At 42.3% G+C, this 18,223-nt stretch overlaps 1 protein-coding gene across 2 annotated transcripts in view; it reads right to left on the bottom strand.

Annotated features, from left to right (window-relative positions):
• RGPD4 (RANBP2 like and GRIP domain containing 4) overlaps positions 1–18,223 on the bottom strand; it is a 54,478-nt gene that overhangs the window by 22,924 nt on the left and 13,331 nt on the right. For both annotated transcript variants that reach the window (XM_059721032.1, XM_059721033.1), the window contains exons 10-20: positions 17,607–17,785; positions 17,350–17,525; positions 16,901–17,024; positions 16,375–16,536; positions 13,187–13,324; positions 12,958–13,104; positions 10,956–11,138; positions 10,788–10,871; positions 8,306–8,441; positions 8,075–8,172; positions 1,051–6,793 (exon numbers count right to left, since the gene is read on the bottom strand). In XM_059721032.1, the coding sequence (XP_059577015.1) occupies positions 1,051–6,793; positions 8,075–8,172; positions 8,306–8,441; positions 10,788–10,871; positions 10,956–11,138; positions 12,958–13,104; positions 13,187–13,324; positions 16,375–16,536; positions 16,901–17,024; positions 17,350–17,525; positions 17,607–17,785 (7,170 nt within the window). The remainder of the gene's footprint in view (positions 1–1,050; positions 6,794–8,074; positions 8,173–8,305; positions 8,442–10,787; positions 10,872–10,955; positions 11,139–12,957; positions 13,105–13,186; positions 13,325–16,374; positions 16,537–16,900; positions 17,025–17,349; positions 17,526–17,606; positions 17,786–18,223) is intronic.

Raw genomic sequence — 18,223 nt, 5'->3', positions numbered from 1 at the left:
CCATAAAGTTGAGAGATCTGTAAATGGCTATTGAACAGAATGGCTGGAGAGGTTTCTGAATGCTGGAGTGGCATCTTTATACCACTAAGCGGTAGATGCCAGGGAGGATATTAAATAGGGGATAGATTACTCGAGAACTATCCAGTTCAATGATTTACCTGGATAGCATCTATCTCTGCCACTGTCAGAGACAGGATACGGGCTAGATGGAACTTATGTTCTTAATACTTCAAGCTAAAGATGTTTTGCAATAGAAGTTAGAAGCCTAATGCAAACTAAAGGAAGGAAGCCTAACTTAATATTAGAACCTACTGTATTTGCTTGATTAGATGAGATTGCCCACTGTTAACGGGGGGGGGGGGGGGACGGGGGACACGACGACCCATGCCTTACAATCAAGCACAAGGCAGCAGCAGGGGCAGGCAGTTGCCACCTGCCCCCCACCCACTGCCTCTGAGCATCCCACTACTTCTGCCCTGCAGGCCCGAGTCTGCGCCCCTCACTCCTTCCCCCCCGCTTCTTCTCTGTCACCTCTGCTATACTCCTTACTTTTGCTCTGCACTGGCAGGCTCCATCGCTGCTACAGCCTAGTGCAAAAAAAAAAATTACTCCAACTGAGCCCCATAGCAGCAGTGTGTGGGGAGCCAGCACCTCCACTACAGGGCTGGGCTGGAACAGCAGTGCTGGCTTTGTACCACTGCTATGGGGCTGGGCTGGAACCATGCTCTTTGCCCCAGACTGCAGCAGGGATCAAGAGCTGACACAAAACAGAAATACAGGAGGGAGAGACGGGAGGAAGGGGGTGTGGGGATTTGAGGTTGCAGGTAGCAAAAGCAGTGTGGAGGGGAGAGGAGGAGTACTCTTCATCTTGTACTTGGGTAAATACAGTACTATATGGCAATTGTATGGCAATATAACCAAAAATTTATAGTAAAAAATTTTGCGGATTTTCAGAAGTCTGAAACATTACTTTACTAAATAAATCTACTAACAGTGGAAGATAGGAAGTTTTCTTTAATGTAAATAGCTCCCAGTTCAGATAATGCTTACCTTTTTCTAGTGTTTTAAATATGCAATTTGAAGACTCTTCTGTTGAAGAAACTGAATTGTTTTCCATCTTGCCATCTGAAGCCTTCTGATTAACAGCATGGCTTTTCTGAGGTTCAGTTACTTTGAGTTCTCTCTGCATTGTATTTTGTGACACTGAACTAGCATCTTCAGTTTTATTTTTTGAAGGAGGGGTAAAGCTGAAGCCAAACAGAGATCCAGTAGCTGAAGTATTTCCAAATGTGAATGGCTTTGATTTTTCACTACTAAAAATGCTCTTGACAGATTCCGAGCCAAATACAAATTTAGGAGGAGAAACCACTGCTTTTGTTGGTGTTTCGGAAGTGCTCGACACCTCCGATGCCTCTACAGTCACATCAGAGGTATCCTCATCATGGATCTGATCAGTTCTCTCCCTGGTGGTTTCCTCCAGTACAACTACAGCAATTTTACCACACGGAGATTCCTTTGGAGTACTGGCACGTGAAGAGAGGGGTGTAATCAAGGTGTCTTTTTCTTGGGCATGTTTTGCTTCATCAAAAATTTGCTTAAATGAGTCTGCAACATCTTGAAGCTTGAACCTCACAGCTAAGAGCTCCACCTTTCTTTCCCCATCTGCAAAGTCACAGGCAGTCCATACCCATGCTCTATCAGTTCCTTTCATCTGCTGTATGTTCATGTCTGGTGTTATTCTATGATTGGCACAGAGTTTTAATACCTGATCCCTTCTCATTACTATACGAACTTGTTTGTTGTCATAGTTCTGTAGAATCTTTATATCCCCAATACCCCTCTCTTTCCACTGATTAGCATCCTTGTCATATCTATAGAGTTTAGCTCTGTGACTGAAAACAACTTGCTCATTTTCTTCACCACTTGTCACTTCTACAAGGTCAGGTAAAGGTACCACAGGTTCAAAGTACTGTCCATCTCTTTCTTCTTCTTGAGTGATATCAGACTCTTCATCAGTGCCTACAGATGATCTGCTCTGGTTCTGCTTGGCAGGAGACTTTGAGGGGCTTAAGGCAGATTTGAAGCTAAAGTTAAATCCAGTTGTAGATTCCCCAAATCTGAACAGATTTTTTCTTACAGGACTACTTGCCAGAGGCGATGCATACACAGAGCTACTAACACTATCATCCAATGCTTCTTCACGCAAGTCATAGTTATCCCATTCCAACGTAGGTGCAGTGCTTTCCGCATGTGGCTTTATAACCAAGTCAGAAGTACTGATGGCTAAAGGTGAGCTTCTCTTCTCTTCCTCTGTAAGTTTCGTTTTATCATCTGTCAAAAACGTTTTGAGATCTTTCAATCCAGTTTTCATTTCTTCTGCTTTCTGTATAAGTTGAGCTGTCCTACCTGTGTCAACAAGTTTATGTGGGGTCTGCAGTGGTATATCCAACAACAGCCTCTGACACTCTTCGAATTTTTGTTTGAATTCCTCAGCCTGCTCTGGTGTCTTAAATTTAGCTGCTAGCTGCTCCAGCCTTGCATCACCATCAGAAAAGTCACTAGCTAGCCACATCCATGCTTTATCTGAGCCAGACAGAGGTTTCAAGTTCATGGTAGTAGTTATCAAATGGTTTGCACATACTTTTAGTACCTGTTCGCGTCGCATTAGAATTCTTAGCTTGCCATTATCTTCATTTTTAAGAATTTTTAAGTTGCCCACACCTCGTTCTTTCCACTGACTTATTTCTGCATCAAACCTAAAGAGTTTTATCCTTTGTGAATAGAGTACTTTCTCATCCTCTTCCCCTGTTACTAGCTCTACTTTTTCAGGCATTTGGACAACTGGGTCAAAGTGAATATCATCACAATCCTCAGTCTTATATGAATCATCATCCTTCTCTAGATCAGCAGTATTAACTTTGTGATCCATTTTAGAACTCTGTGAGGAAAACAGTTTTTCACCTGCACCTGAAAAGCCCTTGAAGTTTGGATCTTTTTTCCCAAACTGGAATCCTTCTCCAGAAGTAGTTTTTGCAAGATCAGCAAAAGTGAAAGTGCTGCTATTCTGCCCAAAAACTAAATCACCAGTTGGCTTATTAGAAGCTCCTGGAGACCGGATACCAGCCCCACCTTCTGAAAAAGGAGCATCTCTTTTCTCCTTTTTGTCAAGACTTTTTAAGAAGCCTGTTGTACTTTCTTTGGGTGGCTCATCTTTCTTTGTAATATTTTTGCCAGGCTCTTGTATGCCAAATTTAAATCCACCTGCAGGCACAGGCATAGAAAAGTTAAATCCTTCATTTGTAGGGTTAGCTTCACTACCAGAAGGAATCTGAAATGTGAAGGAAGGTGCCTTTCCTTCTGCATGACCAAATTTAAAGTCTTTTTCTGAAAAGTCACTCTTAAAACCTGTTCCCAATTGTCCTCCGGCAGATTCAGACAATTTGCTCTTGAAGCCAAATGCAGGAGTTGAGGTGGCATCCCCAGCTTTACTAGATGGATTTTGTGTTTGACAGGCTATGCAGGCTGCAGAAGAGGCTTCATTTCGTACTAAACAAACAGAACAATCCCACTGTCCTTCCATTTTAGCAAAGAGCCCTCCAAATCCATTCTTAGGGGGTTTACTTTCAGAAGATGTCTGACCAGTAGACGCAGGAACCTTCAGCAGACCTTGAGAATGAGGAGCTTTGCAGGCCACACAATTTACTGTTGTCGCTTCATTTCTTACTAAGCACACCTTGCAATACCACTGACCCTCCTTTTCAGAGCAAGCAGAAGCAAGCTCATTTTGTGAACTCTCTGCAATATCCCCTTGGCCAAAGTTAAAGGAGCCTGGCTGATCAGACTTTGGTATGTTAACCTGATTTGGATTGTGCGCTTGACAGGCTACACAGGTTGCAGAAGAGGCTTCATTTCGTACTAAACAAACAGAACAATCCCACTGTCCTTCCATTTTAGCAAAGAGCCCTCCAAATCCATTCTTAGGGGGTTTACTTTCAGAAGATGTCTGAACAGTAGACGCAGGGACCTTCAGCAGACCTTGAGAATGAAGAGCTTTGCAGACCACACAAGTTACTGTTGTTGCTTCATTTCTTACTAAGCACACTTTGCAATACCACTGACCCTCCTTTTCGAAGCAAGCAGAAGCAAGCTCATTTTGTGATCTCTTTGCAACATCCGCTTGCCCAAATTTAAAGGAGTCTGGCTGATCAGACTTTGGTATGTTAGCCTGATTTGGATTGTGCGTTTGACAGGCTACACAGGTTGCAGAAGAGGCTTCATTTCGTACTAAACAAACAGAACAATCCCACTGTCCTTCCATTTTTGCAAAGAGCCCTCCAAATCCATTTTTAGGGGGTTTACTTTCAGAAGATGTCTGAACAGTAGACGCAGGGACCTTCAGCAGACCTTCAGAATGAGAAGCTTTGCAGGCCACACAAGTTACTGTTGTTGCTTCATTTCTTACTAAGCACACCTTGCAATACCACTGACCCTCCTTTTCGAAGCAAGCAGAAGCAAGCTCAATTTGTGATCTCTTTGCAACATCCACTTGCCCAAATTTAAAGGAGTCTGGCTGATCAGACTTTGGTATGTTAGCCTGATTTGGATTGTGTGCTTGACAGGCTACACAGGTTGCAGAAGTGGCTTCATTCCGTACTAAACAAACAGGACAATCCCACTGTCCTTCCATTTTAGCAAAGAGCCCTCCAAATCCATTTTTAGGGGGTTTACTTTCAGAAGATGTCTGAACAGTAGACGCAGGGACCTTCAGATCTTGAGAATGAGGAGCTTTGCAGGTCACACAATTTACTGTTGTTGCTTCATTTCTTACTAAGCACACCATGCAATACCACTGACCCTCCTTTTTGGAGCAAGCAGAAGCAGGATCATTTTCTGAACTCTTTTCAACATCCACTTGGCCAAATTTAAAGGAAGCGGGCTGACCAGACATTTGCATGTTAGCCAGATTTGGGTTCTCGCAGGCCACACAGTTTACAGCTGTTGCTTCATTCTTCACTGAGCACACACTGCAATCCCACTGACCTTCCTTTCTAACAGTAACTGATCCAAATGCATTCTGTATGGTCTCAGTGTTAGATATAAAACCTGCAGCGGTTTCAGCTACTGGTACAACATATGTTTCCTTATTATTCAGATTTGGACCATTACATGATATACAGTTCTTAGCTGTTACGTCATTACAAGTGAAACACAATCTACACTTCCACTGATCTTTTCTTGGCGTAAACTGTTCGCCCAATCCACTAGCAGTATATGTAGATGGCATTTCCTTTCCAAAGGAAAAGGATGGTGTGGATACATCCAACATAGATATAAAACTGCTCTTGCTATCAGGTCCTTTTACGGAACTACCTGTATTTGGAACTGAAGCCTGGCATGCAGTACACAGGGATGAAGCTGTACTATTTTTCCTCTGGCAGAAATTACACTCCCACATTCCCTCTTTCTTAAATTGAAATCCAAAGTTCAGGGGTCCAGGAGTAGATTTGCAAGGCTCCTTGATATCTTGATTGACTGTTTGTCTGGAACTTTCAATGTGCTGAGTGGTTGCTCCAGATGTTCTCAAAATATTTTGTGCCTCTTCAAATTTGCATTTGAAAAGCATTGCCTCCTCTGGCGTTTTGAATCTAATGGCAAGCTGTTCAGGTTTTGGCGATTCGTCTGCATAATCTACAGCATGCCACACAAATGTTTTGTCTGAACCAGCATTTGGTTTCAGTTTCATGTCAGTATTTATATAATGATTTGCACAGATTTTCAACACTTGTTCCCGTCTCATAAGTAGACGAAATTTGCCAGATATTTTGTGTCTCAGTATTTTCACGTTTCCAATGCCCCTTTCTTTCCATTCTTTAGATTCTGCAAAACGGAACAGCTTCGCTCTATTGCAAAAGAATTCTTCCTCATCTTCTTCCCCTGTCTTTACTTCTATCTTATCAGGGAGTGGCACAACAGGCTCAAAGTGAGGACCATCATCTTCATCTTCACCTCCATGGACGCTTCCGCCATCAGTTTCATGACTTTTGTTGGCCAGATCTAAACTTGGGGTCCCAAACCCTGGTTTTCCCATTTCATGGAAGCCAACTGTGTCACCTTTCCCAAAGAAAGAATTTTTAGGTTGGTTTTGTCCCATGTTTTCTGTAAATGGGATGCCTGAAATACTTTTATTACCAAAACTGAAGACATTTCTTTGGCTAGGTGTATGATCCGGAACTGTTTTTTGTCCTGTACACCGCTCGTCTTGTAACGGTTTATCTGACGTCAGAAGACCCAACAGGCTTTCACTACTATTAAAAGTTGTGTTGGAAGACTGTGTTAGAACTTGAGGTGAAGAAAATGTGAAGTCTCCATCATTTGATTTGAAGTTAGAGTTGAACTTAAAAGTTGTTGACTGAGCGGAATGTGCTGGCGCCATCAGAGAGGGTTTTGTTACTTCTGTTGGTACAGGTTGCCCAAAGGTAGATTTCCCAAATTCTACCACTTTTTGTTCTGCAGGCTTTGCAGCTGGAGGAGCAATTGAAGGCTTTGTGAAATAGCCTGGTTCAGGTAATGGTGGATTTGAGCTTGCTTGTGGAACACTGTAATTATAATACTCATCCCCACCACGTGGAGACAGAAGCCCAGTAGCAGGAGAATCAAAACGCAATGGACCGCCATATATTTCTTGGGAAAACATACATGCAGAAGTGTTCTGCAGTGGTGGTGTGTGCATTGGCTGCTGATAGGCATATATATGTTGCTGAGGTGTAAGCCTGTTCATACCATAGACAGGAGCCTTAAAAAGAAAGAGAAAAAAATCATTATTTTTGCTTGGTATTAAAGTAGCTTCAAGGGGCCAAGCCCCCCCCTGCACAAACACAAAACAAATCACAAGCACTACACAAGTAACACAGTCTCTGCCATGAAGAGATTATGTTGATTTTTAGTTTCCATTCTTCAATACACACAGACTTCAATGTTGAACAACATCAAGAAAATCTAGACAGCTGTTCTGTGTAACATACTGCATGCTGCTTCTCTTTCTCCACTGAACCCTCAAAGTTTTCTCCATCACAGAGAAGAAACTATTTTCAGAAAAGTTCCCCAACAGAAGGCTTTAAGTAGGCACGTGAACTTTTCAAGAGACACGTACAAGCTCTTGTTCTTTAGGCCGCACGTGCATGGCAGGACCCTGATCCTAAAAATCATGCAATTAGATCCCAACTACACCTTACTTTGCTTCGCACCAGCAAGTTGAAAATCAAGTGCTCGCAATTAGCCAATTGTCAGCTGGGGCCAGGGACCAAATTAGGGTCTGGAATTGGTCCTGTTGCACTGGAACCCATAAAAATTACACGTATAGCTGTTTTCCAATATCCCTGGTATACGGGGATCTCAGGATCAGGGAGAGGTTCCTTGATTCTGGGGTCTTCAGGCATCAGGATGTCAGAAAAATCTCATGGGGCAGCAAGGCTGCACATGCAGTTTTTAAAGGTCCAGGGTGCAGTAACTCCCCAAATCAGGGAGACAGTCTCTGATGTTGGGCTCACCATGCTCTCTATCTGCCTCTGGAGTGTTGGGGTTCCAGGAACTGGTTCTGCCCTGAGCCCACCTGGGTAGGAGACAGCTGTGTGCTGGATTCTGATGTTCAGCTTAGAGTGGAGATCTGTCATGAGCCAGCCCCAAATCAGCCACTTTCTCAGTTTAAGGTGTGACACATCATATGTTGTTAAACATTATATGTGGCATAACTGTATCACTCATTTACTTTATCATCATACCCTAAATTGCCTTGACCATGTGGCTGGATTCCTACTTAAAAGTGCAACTAAGTAGGTTAACTGAAATGTTTAAGTGGTCTTAGACAACTCCCTTCCTCTACCATGAGAGTTCAACTAAGAGGACTCACTCAAGGGAGTCCAAATATTCCAAATCTAAAAAATAAACACAGAAGTGTAAGTATCAGTTACACCTAACAGGCTTCATCTGTAAAATCCATGTTACATATAGCAGGTGAGAAGCATGAGACTATAGTTCACTAAAGAGTTCAGGAGTAAATTAAGAGATTCATCATCACCTTTGTTGGTGTTACATTGGTGGCAGCTGTTCTGAGAAGGTACTGAGAGTTATATGCAGGTGACTGGCTGTAATAGACAGATGGGCCAGTAGTGGCAACTAAAAGAGAACATAAAATGGTTTAATCCTAGTTTGCTTCTGTCCAAAACATACCATCTTTGAAAAAGATGACATTTTTAGAATTCATTCACCCTATTTAATTAAGTCTTCTATAACAATTTTAGAAGCTTACCTGTTAATGGTGCTCCGTGAAAGTTTTGTGCTCCTTGATAGCCATCTGACATTGTATCTGCTCCATAGCTTTCAGAAGGCCAACGATGAGATGACAAGTTTGAGCTGGAATTTAGTTTCATTTCATGCATCTCATTCTATCAGGAAAGAAGTATTTATGCAGTTTTAATTAAAACAAGGTGTTCTCCCCTCCAAGGCAATGTTTACCTGAACAAAGCCCGGTGTGTGCAAGTGCACATATGTACACACGCACACTCAGGCACACAGTTTTACCTTTATTTAACATGCCATCCAGCCTCAGTTTTGAGGCTGGAAAAGCTTCTTTTTTATTATTATACATAGCAAGTTATACAGAAAGATCTCATGAGGTGTAAGCAGTCTGCTACCAAGCCAATAGTCAAAACCACGAGTGTAAGTCATACAATTGGTCAAATACCAGCAAGAAATTAGGAGGGTATCCCAAAGCACTGTAGTTAAAAAGACACAAAACCCAAACCCCTGTCCTGAAGAGAACAAATTAGAAGTGTACTGAGTTTATTAGAGAGAGACTATATAGAAAGGAACCAAAGGATAAACCACCAGCAGCATTTGCCCTTAATTTTTTTAAGCATGGATCAGCATGTCACTACAGACTGGAGTTACATATTTGGAGCATCAGGGAACATGCGTTTTGTTGAAAACCTGAAGAGAAAAAGCTATTTCTCCCCAATGCACTCAGTTTCCTTTCCAGTAGATGGGAATTCTGGTGACAGAAAGCAGACACTACAAAGAGGCAGCTGGAGTGTGCGCACACCTGCATGAGCCCACACCATGAGCAGTCATCAGGACACAACACGCACTTTGTGCAGGCACAGCTGTTAGAAGGTGCCATGGAAGCTGGCAGAAGGTACAGACTTGCCTACATTTACCTTTTGATCGCTACTGAATGGCAGCAGAAGTTCTCTTTCATCAGAGGACACCTGCAAGTCTGAATGCCTTCAGTTTTGCTGACAGAATGACATGGCATAGATCAGGTCTGAGCCTGAAACAAGGACAGGCAATACTAGCGTACTGCTCTGTTCCTTGGAGAGCAAAGGTTTGGGTCTCTCCTAATGGGTAGATGAAGACAAGCAGCAAGTCATACTCATCAGGATGTTCAGAGAAACCTTGCCTCAGCAGGTGCCAGAGCCGCCTTTAGTGCACCTGACCTTGGATGGTACATACTGGCTGAAACAAGTGTCAGAATTTCCTCATTTTTATTGGCACAGCCAACACAGTTGCAGTCAGGCACATGGCTCACAGTGTAGTTGTAGACTTTCAGCTCCTCTTTTGCAAATTCAATTAACCTGGTTCCCAGTAAGGTCAGAGACTGAGAACTCCGAATCTACAATTTTGGTAGAATCAGAGGTGCTATTCTTCAAGGGACAAAGTAAGAAGACACAGTTTGTTTCAGTATAACTAGTACTAAATGAACCTTCCAGAAACAAACTAACGTTGTTATGCTATCAATGGATTCTAATAAAAAGAGTAACACAAAAAAGCTAGGGACATGAAGACATAGGCTATGTGGGTTCTGCTCCAAAGCGGTAAGCTTTAAAAAAGATTGATGCTGTGGTGCTCTGGCAAAAAAACCCAAACAAACCCCAAAACCAACAACCCAGAATGAAAAAAGTTTAATCAATGTATAACTAAAACACTTCACTCCTGGATTAAGAACTACCTTCCTTATGCCTGCCAGTACCCACACCCCACCCAAATTCAAACAGAAAAACAACTGTTTGGCTAACAAGTATGATCTCATAAGGCTTCATATGAAATACAGAAAAACAAATAAGGATAATTTTCCGTCAGGTCAGTAACATTGGTTACTAGCGTTTGAGACATGGAAGAAAGCCATCATAATGAGAATTAGGCACCACTGAGTAGGCCGGGAAAAGAGGCCTATGAAAGAAAAGCATTCTAACTGCACTGTTGAATGGAAGACACAAGACAAGTGAACGAAATGCCTAACACTGACTAGGTTACAGAAGTCATGACCATTTTTATCCATGTTTCTACTAGATAGGCCATTCAATAGGTATACATGTATTTTGTACTTATCTAGTGTTTTTGTTCTGTCCCTTTAACCATTTAACTTAAGATGTTTCTCTCTCTTCCCCCTTTCTGAGCATCAGAGAAAGTCTTCTTACAGAAAAGCCTAAAAAGCTTTTTCCTTATTAAGTATTGGTCATGTTGTCCATAGTTTTCTAACAGATGTCTATACTGACTTAAGCACTAGTCTTACAGGTTCTTAAGAAAGATTTTTAGTTAAATGACACTTTCCCCACCATAGTGGTTTTGAGATTTAGACAAATTACATAAAACTAAAACAGAGGTCCCACCACACTGGTGAAGTTTTAAGCCAAAACTTCACCATCCAATGTTGATTTTTACAAATATACACATTGCTAGAAAAACTCTTCTTCACTAAACAGACTTAGATATGTTCCAAATGCCATATATACCTTAAGGGCTTCTACTTGCTGACAGATCATCTGAAGCAAGGATTTCTGATCTTCTGCCCAGCGAGGGGGAGTCTTTGGAGAGAACTAGAAGAGGAAATATTGAATCATCATTTTCTTTTCTTTAGACGTGCATACTCTTTAGGAAAAAACTTTTACTCTTTGATATACCTTGTAGCTTTTACTTGGTGATAAAGTAAATTTTGTTGGTGAGGGAGTAGAGTGTTTTACTTCTGCAGCTGCAACTTGAGACAGATCATTCTTGAAGACTGGGCTTCCTTCTTCACCATAATCCCCAAGTTCATGAATTACTGTATCCAGCGTCTCCTTCACAGTTTCTATTGACACTGGTAACTAGGAAAGAATTTCAGGAATAAGTTATGCCTTTAAGTTTTCTTTATTAATTCAGGATATGTTTCCTCGAATCTATTGTACTAGTGGTATATAATGTACTAGCCAGCAAGTGGTGTTTTATGGTAAGATGCTTCCCCTCAAACATTACTGCATTCCTGTCTGAAAAAAATTAAGGTTTGGATCAATGTTTCTAATAAAGCAAACTTGGACACTACTTTGTTAAGGCCTCATAATCCTTCACAGAATTTTCCAGAATACTTTTGTTATTCACTACCATTATTTACATGAAACAAGTTCATTTTTCTTGCACAATCTGATATAAAGGGTTCAAGTGCAGGTTTCCCTCAATTTATGCGATACATGCATTCCTGGAAAACTGCACATAAATCAAATTTGCATAAAGGGAACCCAATTTACAGTGTAAGAAATAGGGATACGTTCCCACAGCAGTGAGGGGAGGGAAGGAGCAAGGCTGGGACTAGGAAAGGGGCAGGGGGAAGGGGTGGGCTGCTCCTGGGACTGCAGCAGGGAGCAAAAAGGAGGAAACTGAATGGGCGCAGGGTGCGGGACAGGGGAGCACAGCTCTTGTTGCTATATACACCCCAGGATGGCTGCGGGCTGGGCTAGGCTGGGCTCTTCTCAGGAGGCAGGTGCCCCTGGATCTACGTGTGGGAGGAGAGCAAGCTGCCGCTGCAGGTAGCACCCGGCTCTTCCCAGCACTCGGGGTGGGCCACTGCAATGGGGGAAGGGCTGCTGTCACCCCAAAATTTGCCGCCGACCCTGCTCTCCCAGCACTGCCATTGAGCACCAGAAAGAGCCTAGTGCTGCTGCCAGTCCCAAACTGCAATGGAAGCCTGCTCTCCTCCTGCGCACAGATCCAGGGGCATGTGCCCCCCGGAAAGAGTCTGGCGCAGCCCTCTAGGGTGCGCATAGGAGCAAGAGCCATGCCCCACCACTGTCCCACACCCACTCACAGTTCCCTCTGCTTTGCTCCCTGCTGCAACCCTGGAAGCGGCCAATAGGCTGCACTGTGCCCCACCCCCCACACCTTTCCCTATAGACTTACCTTGTCGCATCCCGGGCCTCCGCTTCTCCCCATCACTCCAACCCCTGCTGCAGCGGCCCTGGAAGCAGCTGACACCACCTGCCTGCACCATGACACAGCACAACCCAGGGGCTGGGGTGAGTGGGGACAAGCAGAGCCCTGGAGCCGATTGCATACGATTGAATTTACCTTGAGTATAACAAATCTGGGGTATAAAAAGGGTCATTACATAAGACCGAGTTTGCATATACGGAACCGACATAAATTGAGGGAAACCTGTATACAAATCACTATCCTTAGGGTAAAATGCTTGAACTTCGGGAGAACAAAGTGGCCCTAACAAGTCATTAACCCATTTAACAATACACAATATTAAAACGTCTTTTCCTGATTAAATCAGCCACATTTACAATTATTTACAAACAGATATTCAGGTTAAGCTATACAGAAAATTAATAATCAAATCTGTGCTCCAACCCTGACAACCTCACACCCTCCAAAGTTCTCTCATTTCAGTTCAATTTCAGAATTTTGACTACAGTACTTCACATTTACAAAAAAAGCATGAAGGCGTACAGCAGTATTTCAGAAGAGAACATTATGCTGAATGTCCCCTACACTTTCAAGACAAGCTAGGGGGAATTCTTTTTAATTGGTTAGTCTTCAACATAAAGATGTGACACACTAAACACTCTTACTCATAAAAAAAAGTGTTTGAGATCAAGATTCTGATCACATTAACAAGCAGATCTTGAATAAGCCCAACATGCATACCTTCTCAATTACTGAAATGTCTGTAAAACTTTCATCAATGATCTTCATTAGATAGTCTCTACTCTTTCGCAAGTGATTTTTGCATTCTTCTTGTTCTTCTGGTGAGAGTGCATCACTCTCAATCTCCTCAGCCTTTCTTTGGAATATCTAGCCAACAGAGTAAGACTTAGCATATAGTTTTAAACACCCCAAAAGTTTAAAAAGAAAAAAAAAAGATTTATACACTTACTAGTGCAAGATTCCAGTATGAAACAACATTCTTAATATTTTCAAATGCTAGCAAGGCATCTTCAGTTCTTCCATCAACTGCAGCGAGCATAGCAGATGCTATACGTTCCTCCTGTTCATATTCTGCAACTTGAGAAGGCTATAAAAAAAGTGTCAAGAATTTAAAGTAAAGCATGTGTTTTATACCAAAAAAGTATACATTTAACAGTCTTGTAATTGCTAAAACAATGAGTAATATGCATTATACCAAAATTACTATGTACTAGACAGATGCTAAATATTAGGACATATAAGAACAGTTCAATATTCACAATATTATTCCTAAAAAGAAAATAAAGAACAAAATGATTCGGGCTCAACTGCTACAGTGGGTCAATTCAGCGAGGTGCGATATAATCAGTCAGCAGGTAGGTATGAGCTTGTGGATGATATCCTCAAGATCAACCCTCATTAACAGTGTGCAAGTAAGTCACAAGTACTTGTAAGATCTAGCTAAACATTTTACAAGCAGGTTTCCAATTTGAGACCTGAGGGCTGAGTTATTACATTTTCTCAAGAAGCTGATGTAAGCAGTGTTTTTAACCTCCATACTATTTAAAAAAAAAAAATTAAAATTCCAAACACCAAAAAGTTGGCAGATTTTTTATTCTGGTTATTCTGTGCCTCCCTTGACCCATCTTTAGACTAGGGATAACACCACTCTAATGAGGAAAAATTCATTAATGACTGGAGCACTGCATTATTAGAGAGACTGTCATCCAAGAAGAACCTAAGAAGATATTCTGTAGTCAGAACTGGTTCGAGTGGTATTCAGTGAACAAAGCATAGGGCTGCATATGAAGCTTAAAGTTATAAAAACACGGCATAAAACAAACCAACAAAAAACCCTTTTGTTCAGTGAGCTCTATCCAGTGGAGGGAGAAGTCCTATGACCACACACATCAACATGCAACTTAAGATTTCATACTTCAAATCCTGTGTGTATGCATTACTCTGGCACACTTGGGTGCACTACCCTGGAACATAGTTCCCTTAATATAGCATGTACATGCACTTTTTCTTTTTATAACCACAAAAAATGAACTAGGACTATGGAAGGACACATTATAGCAGGACCTGGACAGGTTACAGGGGTGGGCTAACAGAAATAGGATGGGTTTCAACACTGGCAAGTACAGGGTGCTGCACTTGGGCAGTGGGAACCAGCAGCACACTTATAAGCTAGGAAACTCCCTTCTTGAGAGCATGGTGACAAAAAGAGATCTTGGAGTCATTACTGATTCCAAGACGAACATGGGCAGACAATGCGAGGTCATGGTCAGTAGGGCTAACTGTACCTTGTCGTGCATCCACACATGCATCTCAAACAGGGCCAAGGAGGTGATCCTCCCCCTCTATGCGACACTGGTCAGCCCACAGCTGGAGTAGTGTGTTCAGTTCTGGGCGTCGCACTTCAGGAGGGATGTGGACAGCATTGAGAGGGTCCAGAGGAGGGCCACCCGCATGATCTGGGGACAGCAGGGCAGACCCTACGAAGAGAGGCTACGGGACCTTAACCTGTTCAGCCTTCACAAGAGAAGTCTGAGGGGGGACCTAGTGGCTGTCTATAAACTCACCAGGGGGGACCAGCAGGGTTTGGGAGAGACCCTGTTGCCCCTAGCGCCCCCCAGGGTAACAAGGAATAATGGCCACAAATTGTCAGTAGGTTTAGATTAGACATCTGAAGGCACTACTTCACAGTCAGGGCAGCTAGGATCTGGAACTAACTTCGAAGGCAAGTGGTGATGGCTTCTACCCTGGGGGTCTTTAAGAGAAGGCCTGATGTCTACCTGGCTGGGGTCATCTGAGCCCAGTTTTCTCTCCTGCCCAGGGCAGGGGGTCAGACTTGATGATCTACAAGGTCCCTTCCGACCCTACTTCTATGAATAAGCTGTGCGGTCACTGTATTCTAGAAATCTGTTAAACATATCCAGTTCTGCATTAGACTCTAAACAATTCATTTTGTTGTGTCCTCAGCTTCAGTTTCTGCTGGTGAAACTTGTAAGTTGTCCAGTTTTATGAAGTGTGACTCTCAGCCACAACAACCCGGGTGCCTTAAGATGCTTTCAGGGGTGCTACAAGTCCACACAAGGTGGGGAGGGGGGGTTAAGGGGAAGGTCTTCCTCCAGCATTTGCCAAAAAACAGCCTTACTTGGTTTCCCTCTCTTGAAAGAAGCCCCTGCAGCCAGCCTTAGCCTGGTTTCACAAGGGGCAGGCCTCTGACTTTGAGACCCTGGCTCTTCTCAGTCCCTGGCTTCCCTGGTGACCCGCAACACCCCATCTCTGGGAGCTCCTTCTTTTCAGTCAGCTCTTCAGAAGAAGGAAGAGTGTTTTCTTCTTTAAAAGAGGGTTATCAAAGTGCCAATATCCCAAGCAGCAGAGCAGACACTGCTTCAAAATGGTCTTTACTGTGCTATTCCAATGCCATTTGCCCTGGCACCATTCCTTCCCTGTGTAGGTCCCTCAGAGCTTCACTCATTCTCCTCTAGTCTGGTCAGCCACACTCACAACAAAACAGTTACACAACTATAGTCTTAACCAGAGGACAAACACTTACCCAATACAATGAAACATTATGTCAGGGGAACCAAAGAGCAGTCTCTGTGGCTGGCTGTCAGGCCTAGACTGCCATCTGCCCTTGGGGCGAAGAAGAGGACATCTAGATGTCCTACTTAGGGAACTATAAGCATTATTCAAATTAAAGCCTGCCCACAGAGCCTCCCCAAAGTGCTCCCTACGGGGCGGGAGGGAGGTGGGGGGGGGCCACAGACATGGACAGACGGATGAGAGCATGCTGCCCGGGAGGTGAATGCCAGACTGTGTGCACCCCCTCGACACATATTGCACAGCCCTGGCCTAAAGCTTAAAAAAAACAACCTGTAAGCTCAAGCAATTAAACAAGTTAGGAAAGTGGCTTAAGAGGGAAAAGCAACAGCTTGAAGCTACAAGGAGATTTTTAAACTATGTAGAAGGATGAATTCCTGACAAAATGAAACCTTCTGATAAATTGGAGGGCAGTAATTGAGGTGCAGGGCTGCAAACGGGAAATAAATCCAAATCTAAAATTAAACCTCTGTCTGCATGAGGAACTAGAAGTGGCCCCTGGTTACTTAGCATCCTTCATTTTTATAGTCCTAGTTATTTTTGTACCTGGATGTCTACACTATGGAAGTGTTTAAACAGAGGATCAGCAGGTTCAGGAATGCTTTTCTTCTTTTTGATAGTCTCCAGCATAGGTAAAACTTTTTTCCAAAAATAAACACTTCGGCCAATGTATTCCCTTTGGTCATAGAAAGAGTTTAGACTACTGCCCTGTGAAAGGAAGCAGAATTTTAAAAAGTTTACTTAAAATTTAACATTGTTAAGATATGAAACAGCTCTAAAAAAGCTCTTTTATTCCAGCTCATTTACTGCTGCTAAGGTTAGCTCAGGCAGTCTGAGCAAGCCTATATGAGAAAAAAAAATGCAACTAAAATAATTTTTAAAAAGTACTGAATATAGGTTGGCAAAAGAAAAAGATGTTTCATCTTTGAATACATGATCAAGTGGACATCTACTACATCCCCCGTTTATTTTTGCCAAGAACTAGATTAACACAATTTAGAATAGCAATGAGAGAAGCTAAAAGCACAGATATATTCAGAAATAGCAGCATCTTTAAGTGGTGTCAACTTACTGTCTTTTGCAGACTCCTTGCCCAATGTATGATTAAGGCAGGCTGAAGGCCTGGTTTCTCCAGTGCCCTCAGAGTGTTTATTTCATGTTGGACTAGGATCCTCAATTTTGCTGCTGTGCCAGGTCTGAAAAGTAGATTACATATTACTTGATTAATCACAACTGTTTATGGAGATTGTCCTTCATCTTCACACTACAATAATGATTAAACAAGTTTTACTTCTTGTAATATGCACCAAGCCACATGTAAAACAAGTATACAAATCCCTGTTTATAGTTTCTCCTGGCTGTCCCAGAAATCTTTATTTATATCAGTCAAATATGGAAATTCATGAAGTGAGCAAGACAAAGCAATGAAACAAAGCTCAAGAACCTAAAACTGCCTGATTCAAGTTACCATGTCAGAAGCAATTTAAAATGAATTAGTAAAAAACAAAAATAAATACTTACAATGCTTTTTTGTGAAGAAGAGTATAAACAGCCTCCCACCAGGATCTCTGTCTTTCAGTACAAAGCTGTTTGCTCACTGGTAGAGGCAAAAATTGCGGCTGATGTGAACTGTACTGAGTATTAAACTTTTCTTGCAACTGTAAGTGGCTAGTAAATATCACCCCAAGTAGAAACACCTGTTTTTGCAAGACAAGTACATGTTAAACTATAAGCTTACACTGTATTATAAGTGTTAGCAAAAAAAATAGCTTCCCTACCTCAAGGTCCAATAAGCAAATTGATTCTGGAGCGTTGGTCTCAAGTCTTGATGTCTCCTGGGGCAAGTGGAAGAGCTGTTTTAACCACCGGCGTATTGCAGGTAAAATGGACATGAAATTCCACTGTAAACCAAGCCATATAAGGTGCTGGAGACTACCGTTGTGCATTCGAACAGCACCTAAGAGCAATAAAGAACTGGTGAATATTTATAAATCAGCAGAATCACCAGATAATCAAAACTAGGCATAATTCCAATTTGGAAGCCATAACAATTTAAATAAATGCTTATCCACTGAAACCAGCTTTTTGGTGTTGTTTTTGAATTTGCTTCTCTTCTTGACTTGTGGTGAGCTCGAGTTAGAGGAATCAGGAAACTTGGGTCAACAAGTTGTATTTCCACAGAAGCAAATTAAAAGATTGTTCTCAATGGGATTACACATTAGGAGAAATGGGAGAGTATAAAATACTCCATAAAGTGTCTCACCAAGTGAAATTTTACAGATTCTATGATTTTGCCATCTCACAGTTACTGATTTTGAGATTACCGACTCAGCAAAAGTGTTTCGGGTAATAAATCAGGTATCATGAATGGAGCATATATGTTGCAGCCCTGGGT

Source organism: Alligator mississippiensis, chromosome 1 (genome assembly GCF_030867095.1).
Source record: "Alligator mississippiensis isolate rAllMis1 chromosome 1, rAllMis1, whole genome shotgun sequence".
Classification (NCBI taxonomy): domain Eukaryota; kingdom Metazoa; phylum Chordata; order Crocodylia; family Alligatoridae; genus Alligator; species Alligator mississippiensis.
The sequence above is the reverse complement of the archived record's forward strand: the minus strand, read 5'-3'. Positions and strand labels throughout refer to the sequence as shown.